This window comes from Siphateles boraxobius, unplaced genomic scaffold (assembly GCF_051911475.1).
Source record: "Siphateles boraxobius isolate OS27281-9 unplaced genomic scaffold, OSU_SipBor_1 130, whole genome shotgun sequence".
Lineage (NCBI taxonomy): Eukaryota > Metazoa > Chordata > Actinopteri > Cypriniformes > Leuciscidae > Siphateles > Siphateles boraxobius.
Window position 1 is genome coordinate 25,994,876 of NW_027508734.1, and position 14,979 is coordinate 26,009,854.

At 42.4% G+C, this 14,979-nt stretch overlaps 1 protein-coding gene across 2 annotated transcripts in view; it reads right to left on the reverse strand.

The window, feature by feature from the left end:
* fto (FTO alpha-ketoglutarate dependent dioxygenase) overlaps window positions 1-14,979 on the reverse strand; it is a 569,808-nt gene that overhangs the window by 520,745 nt on the left and 34,084 nt on the right. For both annotated transcript variants that reach the window (XR_013203652.1, XM_077228927.1), the window contains exons 5-7: window positions 14,569-14,648; window positions 14,299-14,442; window positions 3,441-3,560 (exon numbers count right to left, since the gene is read on the reverse strand). Coding sequence is in view for 1 of the 2 variants with exons in the window: in XM_077228927.1 (XP_077085042.1) it covers window positions 3,441-3,560; window positions 14,299-14,442; window positions 14,569-14,648 (344 nt within the window). In the remaining variant the exon portion in view is untranslated. The remainder of the gene's footprint in view (window positions 1-3,440; window positions 3,561-14,298; window positions 14,443-14,568; window positions 14,649-14,979) is intronic.

Sequence of the window (14,979 nt, forward strand, 5' to 3'; positions counted from 1 at the left end):
ACTCTCTCGCTGGGGAGAGAGGTCTTTACCTTCCTGTCTGCCACACACACGCGCACGCTAGGTCAATAACGTAATCAGATTTCAATGGTGACCCCTGCAGTCATGATTGCTCGCTTTCGCTCGCTCGGTTTCTTTCATTGGACGGAGAGGATGAAATTATGAAACAGTCATTGTGGATGAATCGACACACACACAAATAAAGACCAACACAAACACCAGCGAAAAGGAACGGAAGATGCATCTAAACGGCTCACTGTTCACATAAACACATAATAGCTTCTATTCAGTCTGAAAATAAATGTTTCAGCACACAATACTTGATGGCGTACGTGAAAGAAATACAGAATAGATGCAGTTAGAGAGGAAAAAAGCTTTTTGATGTGACGCTCTGAGCGACAGAAGTGGAAAAAGTGACAAATTAGACCTAAAAAAACCAGAACAAACCCATGATATTGTTAATAGACCCGTCTCACTCTCAGCCCTGAATTTAAAGAAAAGAATTTAAAAAAATGCCTGGGTGGTATTTAAAATATTTTGCATATAGCCAACTATCTCTCCTGTGCCAGGATAGACAGACTGATAGAGGGAGAGAAAGAAAGTGTCACTGGTAAAAGCCTAAATAAATGTCAGTGGTGTATGAGGAGTACGATAGCTTCTCTGTAGGGACCCGACGTTCACCCAGTGTGTGTGTGTGTGTGTGTGTGTGTGTGTGTGTGTGTGTGTGTGTGTGTGTGTGTGTGTGTGTGTGTGTGTGTGTGTGTGTGTGTGTGTATGTGTGTGAGAGAGAGAGAAATTGAGGAGAGGACCTGAGACCTGATGTTTGATAACATTTACCTCATCTTATCAGAGCACATTTAAATGGCTCTTTATTCTTTTCTTTCTTCTTTTCTATTTTCCACCATTTCTCCTATGTTGTTTCCATTAAGCAGTTCACATTAATTCATGAGGTACAGGTTGGAGAGAGAGCGAGAAAGGGGAGGGGGGGGGGGGGCAGCCACAGAGAGAGGGAAAGAGAGACTTGTTTTATCAGGATGTCATTCAAATGGAGGGGTGAAAATTTGCATCACAACAGCCTGAAGAGCAAGAGAGGGAGACACAAGAAAGAGAAAGGAGGAAAAACGAAAGAGAAAAACCCCCATGGGAGAGGAGCGGTTTTAATAAACAGCAGGAAGAGGGTGAACACACAGAGAAACACACAGACCAGCCAACCCTGGACCTGCTCAGACTGCAGAAAAATCAAGAGAAGTGCAGGAAGGCCAACGAGACAATTCCCTAGAATCTAGATAAACACATGTCCCTGTTAAATGCCATGACCGTCTCTCGAAATCATACTCAAATGAATTTAAATCGGCCATGAAAATATCAGATATTAGGAATTCAAATGAATATTTATTTATAAGTGCTTTCACATTCATGAGCTATTAATTCAAGCTCTAACAATCCTACAAATTTAATATTTGTACAACTAATAAAATTCAGAAAATAGCTTGATCAGGTTAAACTCCGGTAAAAGGCACCCACAATTTCAATATAAATAATATAAAAAAAGAAATGAAAAGAAAAAAATATATAGTTAAAAAATGTCTTTAATGTTTAGATGAATGAATATGGAATAATTATTCTCCTTTTCCTCTCCTGTTCATTTATGATTTATTTGGGTTAACAAAATATATGATATAATGTGATAAAAAGTTGGAATACTATTGGAAGTTGCTTTTATTCTTGTGACAAATAATACATACGCAGTAATATAGCGTTAACATTTTTTAAAAAACCTTTGATATTTCTGAAATATTAATTGAAACAATTTTTTTATATATATATATATATATATATATATATATATATATATATACCCTCGAATTTTACATTTAACTTCTATATACTGAAATTAAATAATTGAGAGAAAAAAAACACAAAACTCTACATCTTTGATGGGTGGATGTCAGCGCACTTAAATTGTGTTTCTGGACAGGAGGAGGACCGGTATCTCACAGTGAGCCTGAGACTGTCTCACCCCTTCATACACACACACACACACACACATCGGCTAGCTCAAGAGCTGGTCCTTAGCCCCAGAAGCACATTAGATGTGATTACTGCTCAAAGAGTGAGAGACAGACAGACTATGATGATACAACAGTGCCCCCTACTGAAAGTAACTATAGCACTGAGAGCAGAGCTGTGTGCTCAACACATACACAAACATATGGATCAAACATGTGTCAAACAGATCAGCTGTGATCACCTAAATAACCTCTCCAGCATCAGATACTGGGGTCATCTGCAGGCAGAAGGGTGACTATGCAGACAGGCAGTGTCCTGAAAAGGTGAAAACATTCACAGATGCTCCAGAAGGAAACACGAAGCATTAAGAGCTGGGGGGTGTAAACTTTTGAATTTGAAGATCAAGGTAAATTGTACTTAATTTGTATTCTGGGAAACAGGCACGTTTCTTCTGTAGCTTCCAAAGGGCAGTACTAAATGAAAAAATATGATATTAAACAAAATAAGAAAAATGTACACATCTTCATACAGTTCAAATGTTTTCACCCCTGGCTCTTAATGAACTGTGTTTCCTTCTGGAGTATCAGTGAATGTTTAAACCTACTGTAATAGTTTGAGTACCGGTCCTTCAGTTTTCCTCTGTAGGATTTTGAGATCCATCTTTATACACTGTCACTGCTAGAAAGGGTTCAAGAATGCAAAAGATGCAAGAAAACCAAAGAATTTGCGGCACCTGGAGGATTTTTCTGAAGAACATTGGGCAGGACAAACAAGGGACTCATAAAGAACCATCACACACAAAAACAAATCCATGGATCATAACGAATTGAGTTCCCTTTCGCCTCTTCTTGAGCTTGAATATTTAAATTGGAAAGGCTTAATCTGGCCCGTCAACTGTCCCAAGCGTCATTCACGGTTGTTCACATTCAGTTCATAAAAATGTTACTGACCAACTGGCGATTGACACCATTTCATATACTAGCATTTAGCGCTTGGCGAGTGTTTTGGGCCCTGTATATAGCTTATTTTCTATATTCACCACTCATTGACAGTTGTGAAATTAACCTTTTATTATCACAAAGAAACTAAAAAAAAAATTAATGAAAAAGAGGACTAGGTTGGATGACTAGGTGGTGATGGTGTTAACACAGATTTCCTCCACGTCCCTGATTTTTGTCTTACGGCCAGCCACACAGAATATGAACACTTGTTTCACATTTACCACAAGGATTGCGGGTTTAAATATTGTAAAATGTGTTAAGCAGTACTGGGATTACAACACTGTACTGGTAGCTGAAAGCATAATTAAATTAGCCAAAATATTTCATAAACAAACATGCACATGTACAGCTGAATGTCAGAAGCTGAATTGAGGAGAAATCTGGGCACAGATTCTGTACAGGCCTGCTTACAGTTCATTCCATCACTCTTACCATTCGCTCCATTTCCTTCCAGTCTTTCTCCATCTGTTCCATGGGTTTAGTCCACCAGCTGCAGAATCGAGCGTAACGCCGGCCCTGGAACCAGTATTGCCTCAGCCATTCAAACTCCACCTGAAAGGAGCAACACAGGGTAAAGACGTTAAAGCAGCAGTGTCTCATTTCCAGACCGCTAGAGACACCTAAAAAGAACTGCAAAAACAATGAGCGTTCTTAAAAAGGTTTGCCAAATCGGGCCTATGTCTCCCATTGTTTGGACAAATGGGTAGTTCTGGCCCAAACTCACACAATTGGTTGATCAACTGACACTACACACAGCTCAAACAATGTGGCTCTTTTTTTTATTTTACAGTGTTTTTACTTTACAGGTAAAACAACCTTTGATTAGTTTATTTTAAGTTGTACCTGCACATTAAATGAGATTTAACTGGAAATTATTTTTATTTCTTATGCATCTGTTATGATTTATTCTATGTAAAGCACGTTGAATAACCATGTATTACCACATTTTAATTATAATATTCACTCACTGAACTCCCTCAACAACTAAGAAAAAAAAATATCAACCAATAAGTTATATACCTTTGTGTCTGGACCCACCATTCATTACAGTAATCGGGCTGTTACTACTATTGGTTTCTGAACACAAGGACCATTTAAAAAGGACCAAAAACAAACTCCAAAGCATTGAAAACTAGGCCGGTGAAGTCCAGTCCTTGAACAAGAGGTCAAACCATAGCAAGCAGCTGACATCTACTTAACAATGTCTGAAAAAACAGCAGTCATGTGTGTTTGATAGTCTGTAAAATGTGGTTGTTGGACAAAAATGTTTTGTGCTCCAGTCATTCTTCACTATCCAGCTCTCTGGCCTATGTGTACTGTATTATATCAGCGTGCTCTGAAACAACAGCAATCCAGACGTCCATCCATTTATCAAACTCCATCCATCCATCAGTGGTGCAATTTAGTAGCAGAATAGAGCAGCAGAGGGGACTGTGTGCTAGTCACCTGAGCCAGTGAGGTGGGGAGATGGGGGAAGGGCGTTTGTATGTGGCGGTGAGAGTGATTTTCAAAACTAAACACCCACGCTAAGGTCACACTAACAAGGGAATGCAGGTAGCCGCACATACACAGATCCAGAACAAATCACACACACACCTCTGTAACCATATACATGCACAAGCCACTTTCTTTGTACTTGACATCTTTGCGTTTTTGTGCGCCGCTGATCATAACTGTGTCATCACAATAGGAAGGAGGGTGATGACATCTGCATTTCCTGTTTTCCTGTTTGTTGTTTTGTTTCCTTTGTTTATGTCTGCTGCTACGCTACACCCAGGAGAGACGTAAAGATTTATCACACACGCCAAAAACATCGCACCTACACACACTTCCTTTTCTTTCTTTACTTCATTGCTTTCATTCTTCATCCTATCAATCTCTCACTTTCTCTCTCTATAGGGAGCAACAGAATCCACCACAGGCTCTCAGCCTTTCTCCTCTGGGAATCTCCCCATCTTTGACTCTTTTGAAGTGATGAGTTAACCCTCCTAATGATGCTTAATGTAGCCACGTGCACGTGTGTATCTGTGTCTGCCCCACATGTAAATGTAAGCACCTCACATTTGCCCTCCCACAAGCTACGAACAAAGCACTGCTCCAAAATTCATTCTCCAAACAACAGACACCCTCTGCGCCTTAGCTAAGAGTTACAACTAAACAACACGCCAACAACATGCCGACAACATAACACCAGAACAGCATCCAGAACATCCACTACATCTCTTCACTGAATTTTACTATAAAGTTGCCCGGTTTGATCTGGAGCAAATAAGTACAAAATATTTTAAACAACAAACTTAAAAACAAAAAATCATGAAATATTAAGAACAGTTGTCATTGTTTTAATATTACCGTCCAATAAACAAGAATTAATATGAGTAACTTATATTTTAGATACAATATTGTCTGTTGTTGTGTTTATGAAAAAGTGTTTAAGAATTTATGAAGTTACATTATACAGTAACCTTTGGGTCCGTAAGATTTTTTTTAATGTTTTTGAAAGTAGTCTCTCAACAAGACAGCATTTATTTCATCAAAAATGCAATAAAAACAGTATATAAAAAAAACTTTACTATCTGAATATATTTTATATTCTGCAAAGCTGAATGTTTCGCAGCAATTACTCCAGTCTTCAGTGTCAATATTCCGATTTGGTGCTCATGTAACATTTCACATTATTATAAATGTTAAAAACAGTTGTGTTGCTTCATATTAGTATTTTATTAACATTTGTCATGATTCTTTGATGAATACAAAGTTCCATAGATGAGAGATATATTTTTGTAACATTATAAAATGTCTTAACTGTTACATTTGAACAATTTAAAACATACTTGCTAAATAAAAGTTGCAATTTATTTCAAAAATGTCTAAATTATAAATAAAATGCACATATAGCTAGTTTCCTTACATTATAGATGGAAAAAAAGAAAAAAAGTGAAGACAATGTAAAAATTTCATTGTAACATTTAATGGAAAATATGAATATACAAATATGAAAATATATTTGTAAAAATAAAAACTGACATTCGTTCAGTCCAGTGAAAGCACTAGCAGGTAGGGCTGCAACTAACGATTATTTTGATAATCGATTAATCGGACGATTATTTTTTCGATTAATCGATTAATCGGATAGAAATTAAATTAGATTTTTTTTTATTATAACTAAATAAAACCGTAAATCAGGGTATTTATGTATAAAAGTGTACTTTAAAAAGTGCAAAAGCCACACATTGAGTTTTACTAATATCAATATTTGCATTGTTTTTAATGATAATTGCTGATGGCAAGTTGACAAACATGATTATTGTTAAAAAAATGATATCCAACATATTATGTTTTAACAAAATTTTTGTTAAAACAAATTTACACAGACATGTTGTTCAGATGTGAATATCTGAACTAAAAACAAACTAAAAACATCTAAAATATATAATTCATTTAATTTTAATTTAAAATTAATTATATATAAGGAATATAAGGATAAAGAATATAATATATATTATATATATAATATAGAAAATAATATAATATAAGGATAAATTGATTAAATAAATATAGAAAGACTGAAAACAATTGTGTGAATGTAGAGCCGCAGTAGATCGTGTTTGAAAAACAATTAAAACTTAGTAGACAAATGCTATAAAAAGAGAACGGAATGGAGGTAACGTTACCCAGCAAGCTAACAGGCTTGAGTAAAGGACAGGAGAAATTATGCATTAGTGCACAAGCATTCGCTGAAAACCACTGAGTACAGTGACTAAAAAACAATATTTTACTGCTGCTGTTATTAACTGCCTTTGTATTTAATGCTTCACTTTGTAAACACCGTTTTAATTTAACCTATTTCTGCGGTAGCGCTATTTTAATCCATCACTTACGTTGGGAGCGAACTGATTGCACAACCTGATGCTCGAGACAAAATACAGACATCCCGGAAGTCCCAGGAGTCTCCCGCATATTGATTGCGGCTCCCTGATGCCCGCGAATTAGTTCAAACTCCCGAAATCTAGAGCGCGCAAGCAAGAGCGCGCATGCGAGACAGAAGAGACTGCTCCAAACCGTGTAGCGCGCGCGCTCGGCAGAGCGCCTGAGGGAGAGAGACCTTGCGTGTGTGTGCGTACCAGTAAACGCTCCCCGTGACGTAAGCAGACCAACTAATCGATAATGACATTCGTTGACAACGATTTTCATAATCGATTATAATCGATTTTATCGATTAGTTGTTGCAGCCCTACTAGCAGGGCAAGTAAAAATATTAGTACCTCAACTGGATAGCAGTAAAAAAATGCTCACTGTTCAGCTACTTTTAAGTTCTGAGTAGTACAGTATGTTTAGTATTAATAGCACTATGGAGTATGTGCGTATTTTTAAACAGGTGTTTACAAAATTGGTGTGAACAGGTCCTTTATTTGACAGACTGTAAAACTGCACAGCTGATACTCTTATTCTGCTTTATAAATACCTGTGTAGGCGATCATTCTTTAAGCATTCAAACTGGCTTGAACGGTTTCATCTTTAGTTGGACTGAGATCAGACACCCAGGGTTCACTTTCACATATGGCCACCTTCAAAGAAATGCTACACTTTGTGTTGGTTCAAACCTACAATTGTTGCAGACCAATACAGACCGCTGACAGCCTCTCAACAGACGCCGGAGGCTACAAATGCTACCAGCCGCTTTTGTGTCTGTCGTCCCCCCCCCCGCGCCTGTCTGTCTGTCTGTCCTTCTGTGTTGAAAGCCCTCACAGCGCCGAGAGCTTTGAGCCAACATGGAGGCCAGTTTCCCGCAGAGCAGGCCTACAACAGGCACAGAGCTGGAAACTATGCGACTGGCATTTAGAGCCAAGCCGTCTGCTGCTGTGAGGTACTGAGACTAAATGCCACCTGCATATGCTGGAGGTGAGAAAGAGAGGAAACAGACAGAAACAAAAAGGCTTTTAGGTGACAGGTGGAGAGTCTGCCGGTCTATTTATTCAGTTGAACGTGGTCGTAACTAAACATTAGCTATGGGACTAGTCAGGTGCTCATCACGGTGACCTCCAGAAATAACAATGCGGCATCTTAAATATTAAATGGGTTAAGGTTTCCAGACATCTTTCTCAAACGGCTCACTGTTTGGACTACCAATCAATTTCACCAGAGCACCCTCGAGTCCAAAACTGTTGTGACTCAATCAATAGAGGCCAGTGTGTGCGGTTTGCTCTGTAAACCCACATGTGTGTACACCTGGTAATACAAATAAAGAGCCATATATGTGCATGTACATCAGCTCAGACAATGAGAATTGTGGGGATGCAAAACATAAGAACACATAATTCAAGCATTCAGTCACATAACTTCTTGAGGCAGAGGAATTTCTTTTATAAAATGTTATGCAGTTTATGTGTATATTGTTTAGAAACGATACTCGGTTACTAACGTAACCTCGGTTCTCTCTAGAGAGGGAACGAGTATTGCGTAAGTTTAGCTTACGCTACGGGAAAGATTCATCTTCTCGAGATACTGAAGCCAAAAAATTATCCTTAATTTTGTATTCCTTGTCAACGCAGTGCAGCAGCTAGCAGACCTAGAGCAGGCCATCTCGCGTGCTCATTGGCTGCCCTGCGGGCAACTGCTGCAGCCTACCAGTGAGCCCGGCGTGACGTCACGCCCAATGAAGGGCGCCCGCGCCTTCATAGCGTCACAGCCCGCCAGAATGGGCGTGGCTTAGCGTATAACACTAGGGGCTGTAGGGTGACTTCCCTGGTTTTCGTCGACTGAAGCGAAGTCGCTCGTGGCGCGAGCACGGCCGGTTACGCAATACTCGTTCCCTCTCTAGAGAGAACCGAGGTTACGTTAGTAACCGAGTATCGTTCTCTTACGAGATGTTCTCTCGTATTGCGTAAGTTTAGCTTACGCTACGGGAACACTTTGTCAACGCCGTGCGCGCCAAGCATCCACATGAGACCCCGAGCTTTCAGGGGAACCCCATAAGTGGAAAAAATAAGGTGGCCAGCCACGCGGGCCATCACTTGTACATAAGCACACATAGGGAATACAGAGCAGCGCGCCGGTCTGTATAGGCACATGGCACATACCCTACTTAGTGCAGCTCAACCAGGAGAGCTGAGTCATGTGAGAGTGATCTGAGCAGGAGATCTGGGCAGAATACACCTCTCCTTCAGACTGACAACAGTTTAGCCTGCAAGGCAGGAACTTCTAGGTTATAAAACCTGACAAAGGTAGACGGGGAGCTCCAGCCCGCCGCTACACATATGTCATGGATAGAAATTCCACTGGACCATGCCCACGAAGAGGCCACGCATTGCAGACCTTTTGACGCGTAATAGCGTCTACTATCCTTTAGGGACATAGCCATGTCTAGGTCTGAGGATGACTTTAGAGTCATTCGGTCCGAACTCAAGACACGACGCGCTGACAGACAGCACATGCAGGTCCCCTACACGTTTTACTGACGACAGTGCAGTCAGAAAGACGGTTTTCAGTGATAGATATTTCAACCCCACGGTGTCTAGTGGTTCAAATGGAAAAGCTTTCAGGGCCTCGAGGACCAATGAAAGATCCCACATGGGAACCGACGGGGGGAGCGGCGGATTCATCCTTCTAGCTCCTCTAAGGAAGCGGATGGCCAACTCGTGTCTTCCCAATGACTGGCCGTGCGTCGATTCTGCGAACGCTGCCACGGCCGCCACGTATACATTGAGCGTGGATGGGGACCTTCCCTTATCCAACAGCTCTTGTAGGAAGGTGAGCAGATGCACCACCCCGCATGTTCGCGGTTCCAGACCTCTGTCGGTGCACCATCCAGAGAACACCGACCATTTAGACGCGTAGAGCCTTCTCGTGGAAGGGGCTCTAGACTGCGTGATCGTGTTCATCACTCCTTCTGGCAGGGCAACGAGTACCCGTTGATCAACCATAAATGCAGAGACCAGCGCTCTGGATTGGGATGCCAGATCGTGCCGCGAGCCTGAGAGAGGAGATCTGCCCTCACCGGATTCTGCCACGGAGCTGTATGTGACAGCCCTGCTAGTTCCGGGAACCAAATCTGATTCTCCCAACGCGGGGCTATGAGGAGCACCGAGTGGCGCGTTTCCCTGATTCTCTTGATCACCTGTGGCAACAGAGAGACCGGAGGGAAAGCATATAGCGGGAGGCTGGGCCAAACCTGGGCCAGCGCGTCCTCGTCCTTCGAACAGACCGTCGGGCATTGAGCGTTGACGCAAATAGGTCGACTTCCGCTCTGCTGAATAGGCGCCACAGTTTCTGAACCGTTTGGGGTGCAGGGACCATTCCCCTGGGGGAACATTGTCCCTGGACAGTTTGTCTGGGCCGTCGTTCAAATGGCCAGGCACATGCGCCGCCCTCAGCGAGTGCAGGTGCATCGGAGACCAAATAAGGAGGCGTTCCGTCAGATTGCAGAGATTTCTGGATCTGACACCGCCCTGACGGTTTACATAGGATACCACAGACATGTTGTCCGGGCGGACAAGAACATGCTGGTCCTGTATGAACGGGAGGAAGCACTTCAGCGCGTTCTCGACCGCTATCATTTCCAGACAGTTTATGTGAAAACCCTTCTCCTGGTCTGACCACTGGCCAAAGGCCGGTCTGCCCTCGAACAGTGCGCCCCAACCCGAGTTGGACGCGTCTGTCGAGATGACTTTACGATAAGAGATGGTTCCCATCATTACTCCCTGCTGGTACCAGTCGGCCACTAACCAGGGCTGCAGAGCTGCTATGCAGGCCTGAGTCACTCTGATTTTCTGGCCGCCAGACACCCGGCGGGACACGCGAGCATTCAACCAGCTTTGGAGCGGGCGCATGCGCAGTAGGCCCAGCTGGAGCACCGCTGGAGCTGATGCCATACAGCCCAACATCCTTTGAAATGTTTTCAAAGGGAGAAAGCTGCCCTTCTGGAAAGATGCGGCTAGGTGGCGAACACGGCGCGCGCGCTGTGTCGATAAACGAGCCGTCATGGTCACCGAGTCCAGTGCTATTCCTAAAAAGGAAATTGACTGGCTGGGCAGCAATGAGCTCTTGGTCCAGTTGGTCGTGAGACCCAAGCTTTCCAGATGACTGAGAAGCACTGTTCTGTGAGATAGCAGTTCTGTCTCTGTCTGTGCCAATATCAGCCAATCGTCCAGATAGTTCATTATTCGCAGCCCCTGACTTCTCAGGGGGGCGAGCGCCGCGTCCATGCACTTTGTAAATGTACAGGGTGCCAGGGACAGGCCGAACGGCAGGACGGTGTAATGATATACCTGACCGTCGAAGGCGAATCTCAAAAATTGCCTGTGACGGGGTACTATCTGAATCTGAAAATAGGCATCCTTCAGATCTAGAGAAATAAACCAGTCCCTCGGGCGAACGTGCGCGAGGATTTTCCTGGTCGTAAGCATTTTGAACGGTCTTCTCGCAAGCACTTAGTTCAAATGTCTCAGATCTAGGATAGGTCTGAAGGCTCCGTCCTTCTTGGGTACGAGAAAATATCGGCTGTAAAAGCCTGACTCGCTCAGAGAAGGCGGTACCTTTTCTATAGCCCCTTTGCACAGCAGCTTTGCTATTTCTGCGTGAAGTAGGTGTGCTACTTACGCATTCACAATCGTCGCGGTCCGGGCTTGAAAGCGCGGGGGGCGGCGAATGAATTGAAGTGTATAGCCCTGCTTTATAGTGCTCAACACCCATTCTGAACAGCCGGAAGTGCGAGGCGTCTTAAAAAAGACACTCGCTGCTCTTTTAGAATAGGTTTTAGAATAGGTTTTAGCAAGGTAAAGGATACGTCGCCGGACACCGCCCGGCGGTGGCTTCTCTCAGATCCAGCGATGCAAAGAGCTCGCTGAAGATACGGAAATCAGGGAAGTCAGCCTACAGCCCCTAGTGTTATACGCTAAGCCACGCCCATTCTGGCGGGCTGTGACGCTATGAAGGCGCGGGCGCCCTTCATTGGGCGTGACGTCACGCCGGGCTCACTGGTAGGCTGCAGCAGTTGGCCGCAGGGCAGCCAATGAGCACGCAAGATGGCCTGCTCTAGGTCTGCTAGCTGCTGCACTGCGTTGACAAGGAATACAAAATTAAGGATAATTTTTTGGCTTCAGTATCTCGAGAAGATGAATCTTTCCCGTAGCGTAAGCTAAACTTACGCAATACGAGAGAACCTCTCGTAAGAGAACCCATATATTACACATAACTAAGGGAACATAAACATTTCTAGTGCTTACACAAAACTGGTGCATTCTGATCGGTTGATAAATCCGATTACTGATGCAAAACTTGAATATGCACAAGCAAATTCGACCTGAGAGCAATAGTGGATAGATTTTCAGTGAATAACAACTTAGCTTTGTATGAGGAACAGACAGAAATGTATCACCATATGGCGCAGTGTCTACTACTGTCACACAAAATCATGTCGCCAGAGTAGACAATCAACAGTGTGACACTTCACAAGCATGTGAAGAAAAAAATAGCTCAAAGTTTTTTGTTTTTTTTTAGAAGTGCTGATCAACAGTAACTATGAGTTCACACCGCCACCGGCGAGAGCGAATTTTGCCCTGCCAGCGACGCCGTGGAAAGATTCGTGGACGCTCTGATGCTCTGATGTAGATCGAATGCTTGGTATTTTTTTAAACTTTATTTAAAGGGGCCGCAAAGCAAACAAGCATGTCGATCGTTATTTTTGCAGAAAACTGATCGATGGAAAGAACTTAATTATAGTGACAGGTTTGCTAACGAAATAAACCAATTAAAAGCCATTTGTATGGTGTGGCTTTTGTGTTCATGTTTAAGTACTATTCTAATTTGCATTCCTGCTGAAAAACAAGTGTTCTAGCGCGAAAATCTTGCCTATAAATAGTGTTGCGCGCCTTAATCAAATTCAAATGATCAACCTCTCCGCTATTTTGCTTGGGAACTAATGTGGTCGGAACCAAAGTTTACAGGACTGCGTTCTCTGGAATCCTCTCAAACTGAGCACTTCTACATTCCGATTGGTTGCCGCCGAACCGCGTCATAGCTCATTACCATAAAGTTGACCTGATTTCAACTCTCCTCGCTGCTCTCACCGCCCAAGACGCGCCGCCCAGCTCTCGCCGGAGCTCGCCGCCGACTCTCATTGAAAATAAATGACTTCCGGCCACTTTGACGCTCTCGCTGGCGGCGGTGTGAACGCACAGTAAGTTCTGTTTGTAGGATTTTGTACCCAAACTAAACAATAAACCCATATTAAACAAAGTTAAAGATAAATTTGCCTAATAGCATTATTTATTTATTTAAAATTTCTATAGATATCATGATAATGCTATGTTATTTTGTCCATAATAATGTAGCGAAAATCTGATTTTGTGAAAGCCCTAGATTGAGTGTGCTTTCTTGTGTCCATTTGAAAATTGTATACACTTTCACTGTATAGAAAAGAGCAACTTAGACATTTCCAAAACACACAGGTTGAGCAATGACTTTATGTTGAGTAAATGATGACAGAATTGTTAGGAGAAATAGCTCTCTAATTCCACAACGATGCAAGCTCAACACCTTTTCAGAAAACTCTGGTAGACAAAATGTTGGGAGTGTGAGAAGCGGAGAGAGAAAGAGAGAGGAAAGGATCTCTTTCCTAACAACCTCTCCACCAAATAAACTCCCTGAACCTCCATATACCAGTACCAACCCTTAAAAATGCAGGTAAACATTGGCCTTTAATTAATCCCGCACACTACAAATCCTTTACAGATCCCCCATCAGGGGCTGCTTATTGCAATCTCAATGCAGTCCAGCACACTAAACAAAATGTAGACGCTGAGCTCTGCTAGAAGAGTGTGCTGGGATAAATACACATATCAATAATAAATAATACACTAATACATCATTTAAGAACCCACACAGGCCCTTGTGGGCAGTTTCAACAAAATAGCCTCAATCAGGTCAGAGTGTTGAGGTCGGTAACCTCCGGGGAGGCTGCTGCCCCCGGGCAGGGGTATGTGTATGTATGTATGTATGTATATATATATATATATATATATATATATATAAAACTTCATATTTTCAAGGGTTTTTTAAGGTGCTGAGCGATAATCCAGGTGAGTTGGGGTTCAACAGAGACCTGCACAAGGCCGCACTGATGATTAAGCCCTCTGAAAGAGCTATTGTTTGGGGCTTGAAAAATTAATGGCAAGTACAACCTTTAAAAAACCTCAGAGCAGCCTCATCTGTCATGGCCTGGGACACGCATTTGGGATTTGGTGTTATGAGTACACATTTTACAATGCTTCAAAAATGTTCACATACACACCTCGTTGTGAATGTCCTCAATGCATTGAAGGGTGGAGGGGAGGAGAGAACTCAGACTCTTGGTGTTCTTCTCGGTGTGGGTGTGTAAATTCTCCAAGGCCTCTGAGCAGCGTTTCTGAATGTAGTCCAGCGTACCTGTACAACACTGAAGGAACACTACAGATAATAGTAGTTTTTCATATAAACCAGAAACTATCGGGTAATTGGTTGAGGACATGAAAGTTGATAATGCTACAGGTGCAATCAGAGCAACTTGAGAGATGATGCTCACCTGTACAACTCTGTGAGTGGAGCTGAATCTAGCTGTGTCACCAGCCAGTACACAGTGCTGATGTGTCCGATTCAGATCATCTATACAAGCACATGCCAACAGCCACACACACGCACAGACAACAATCAGAAGAAACACACTTTAACATTATTATAAACTCTGGGTGGGAGCATTTGTCTTGGTCGATCAAACTCTTCGAGCGAAATCGAAGAAGTGGGAATGAGGCCAAAACGAAGTTCGTTTGGAGAGTGATTACTCTGGCTGGTAAACGCCTTCAAACTACCATTGGTTTGTTGTCTCTAACACTAGAGAGCTGCTTTATAGTAGAAACTGGTTATAGGAAAAAGTTTTTTCCATGTTAAATACTGTTTAAAAATGCTTTTTTTTCTCACTGCTGTCATTTCTGTTGCA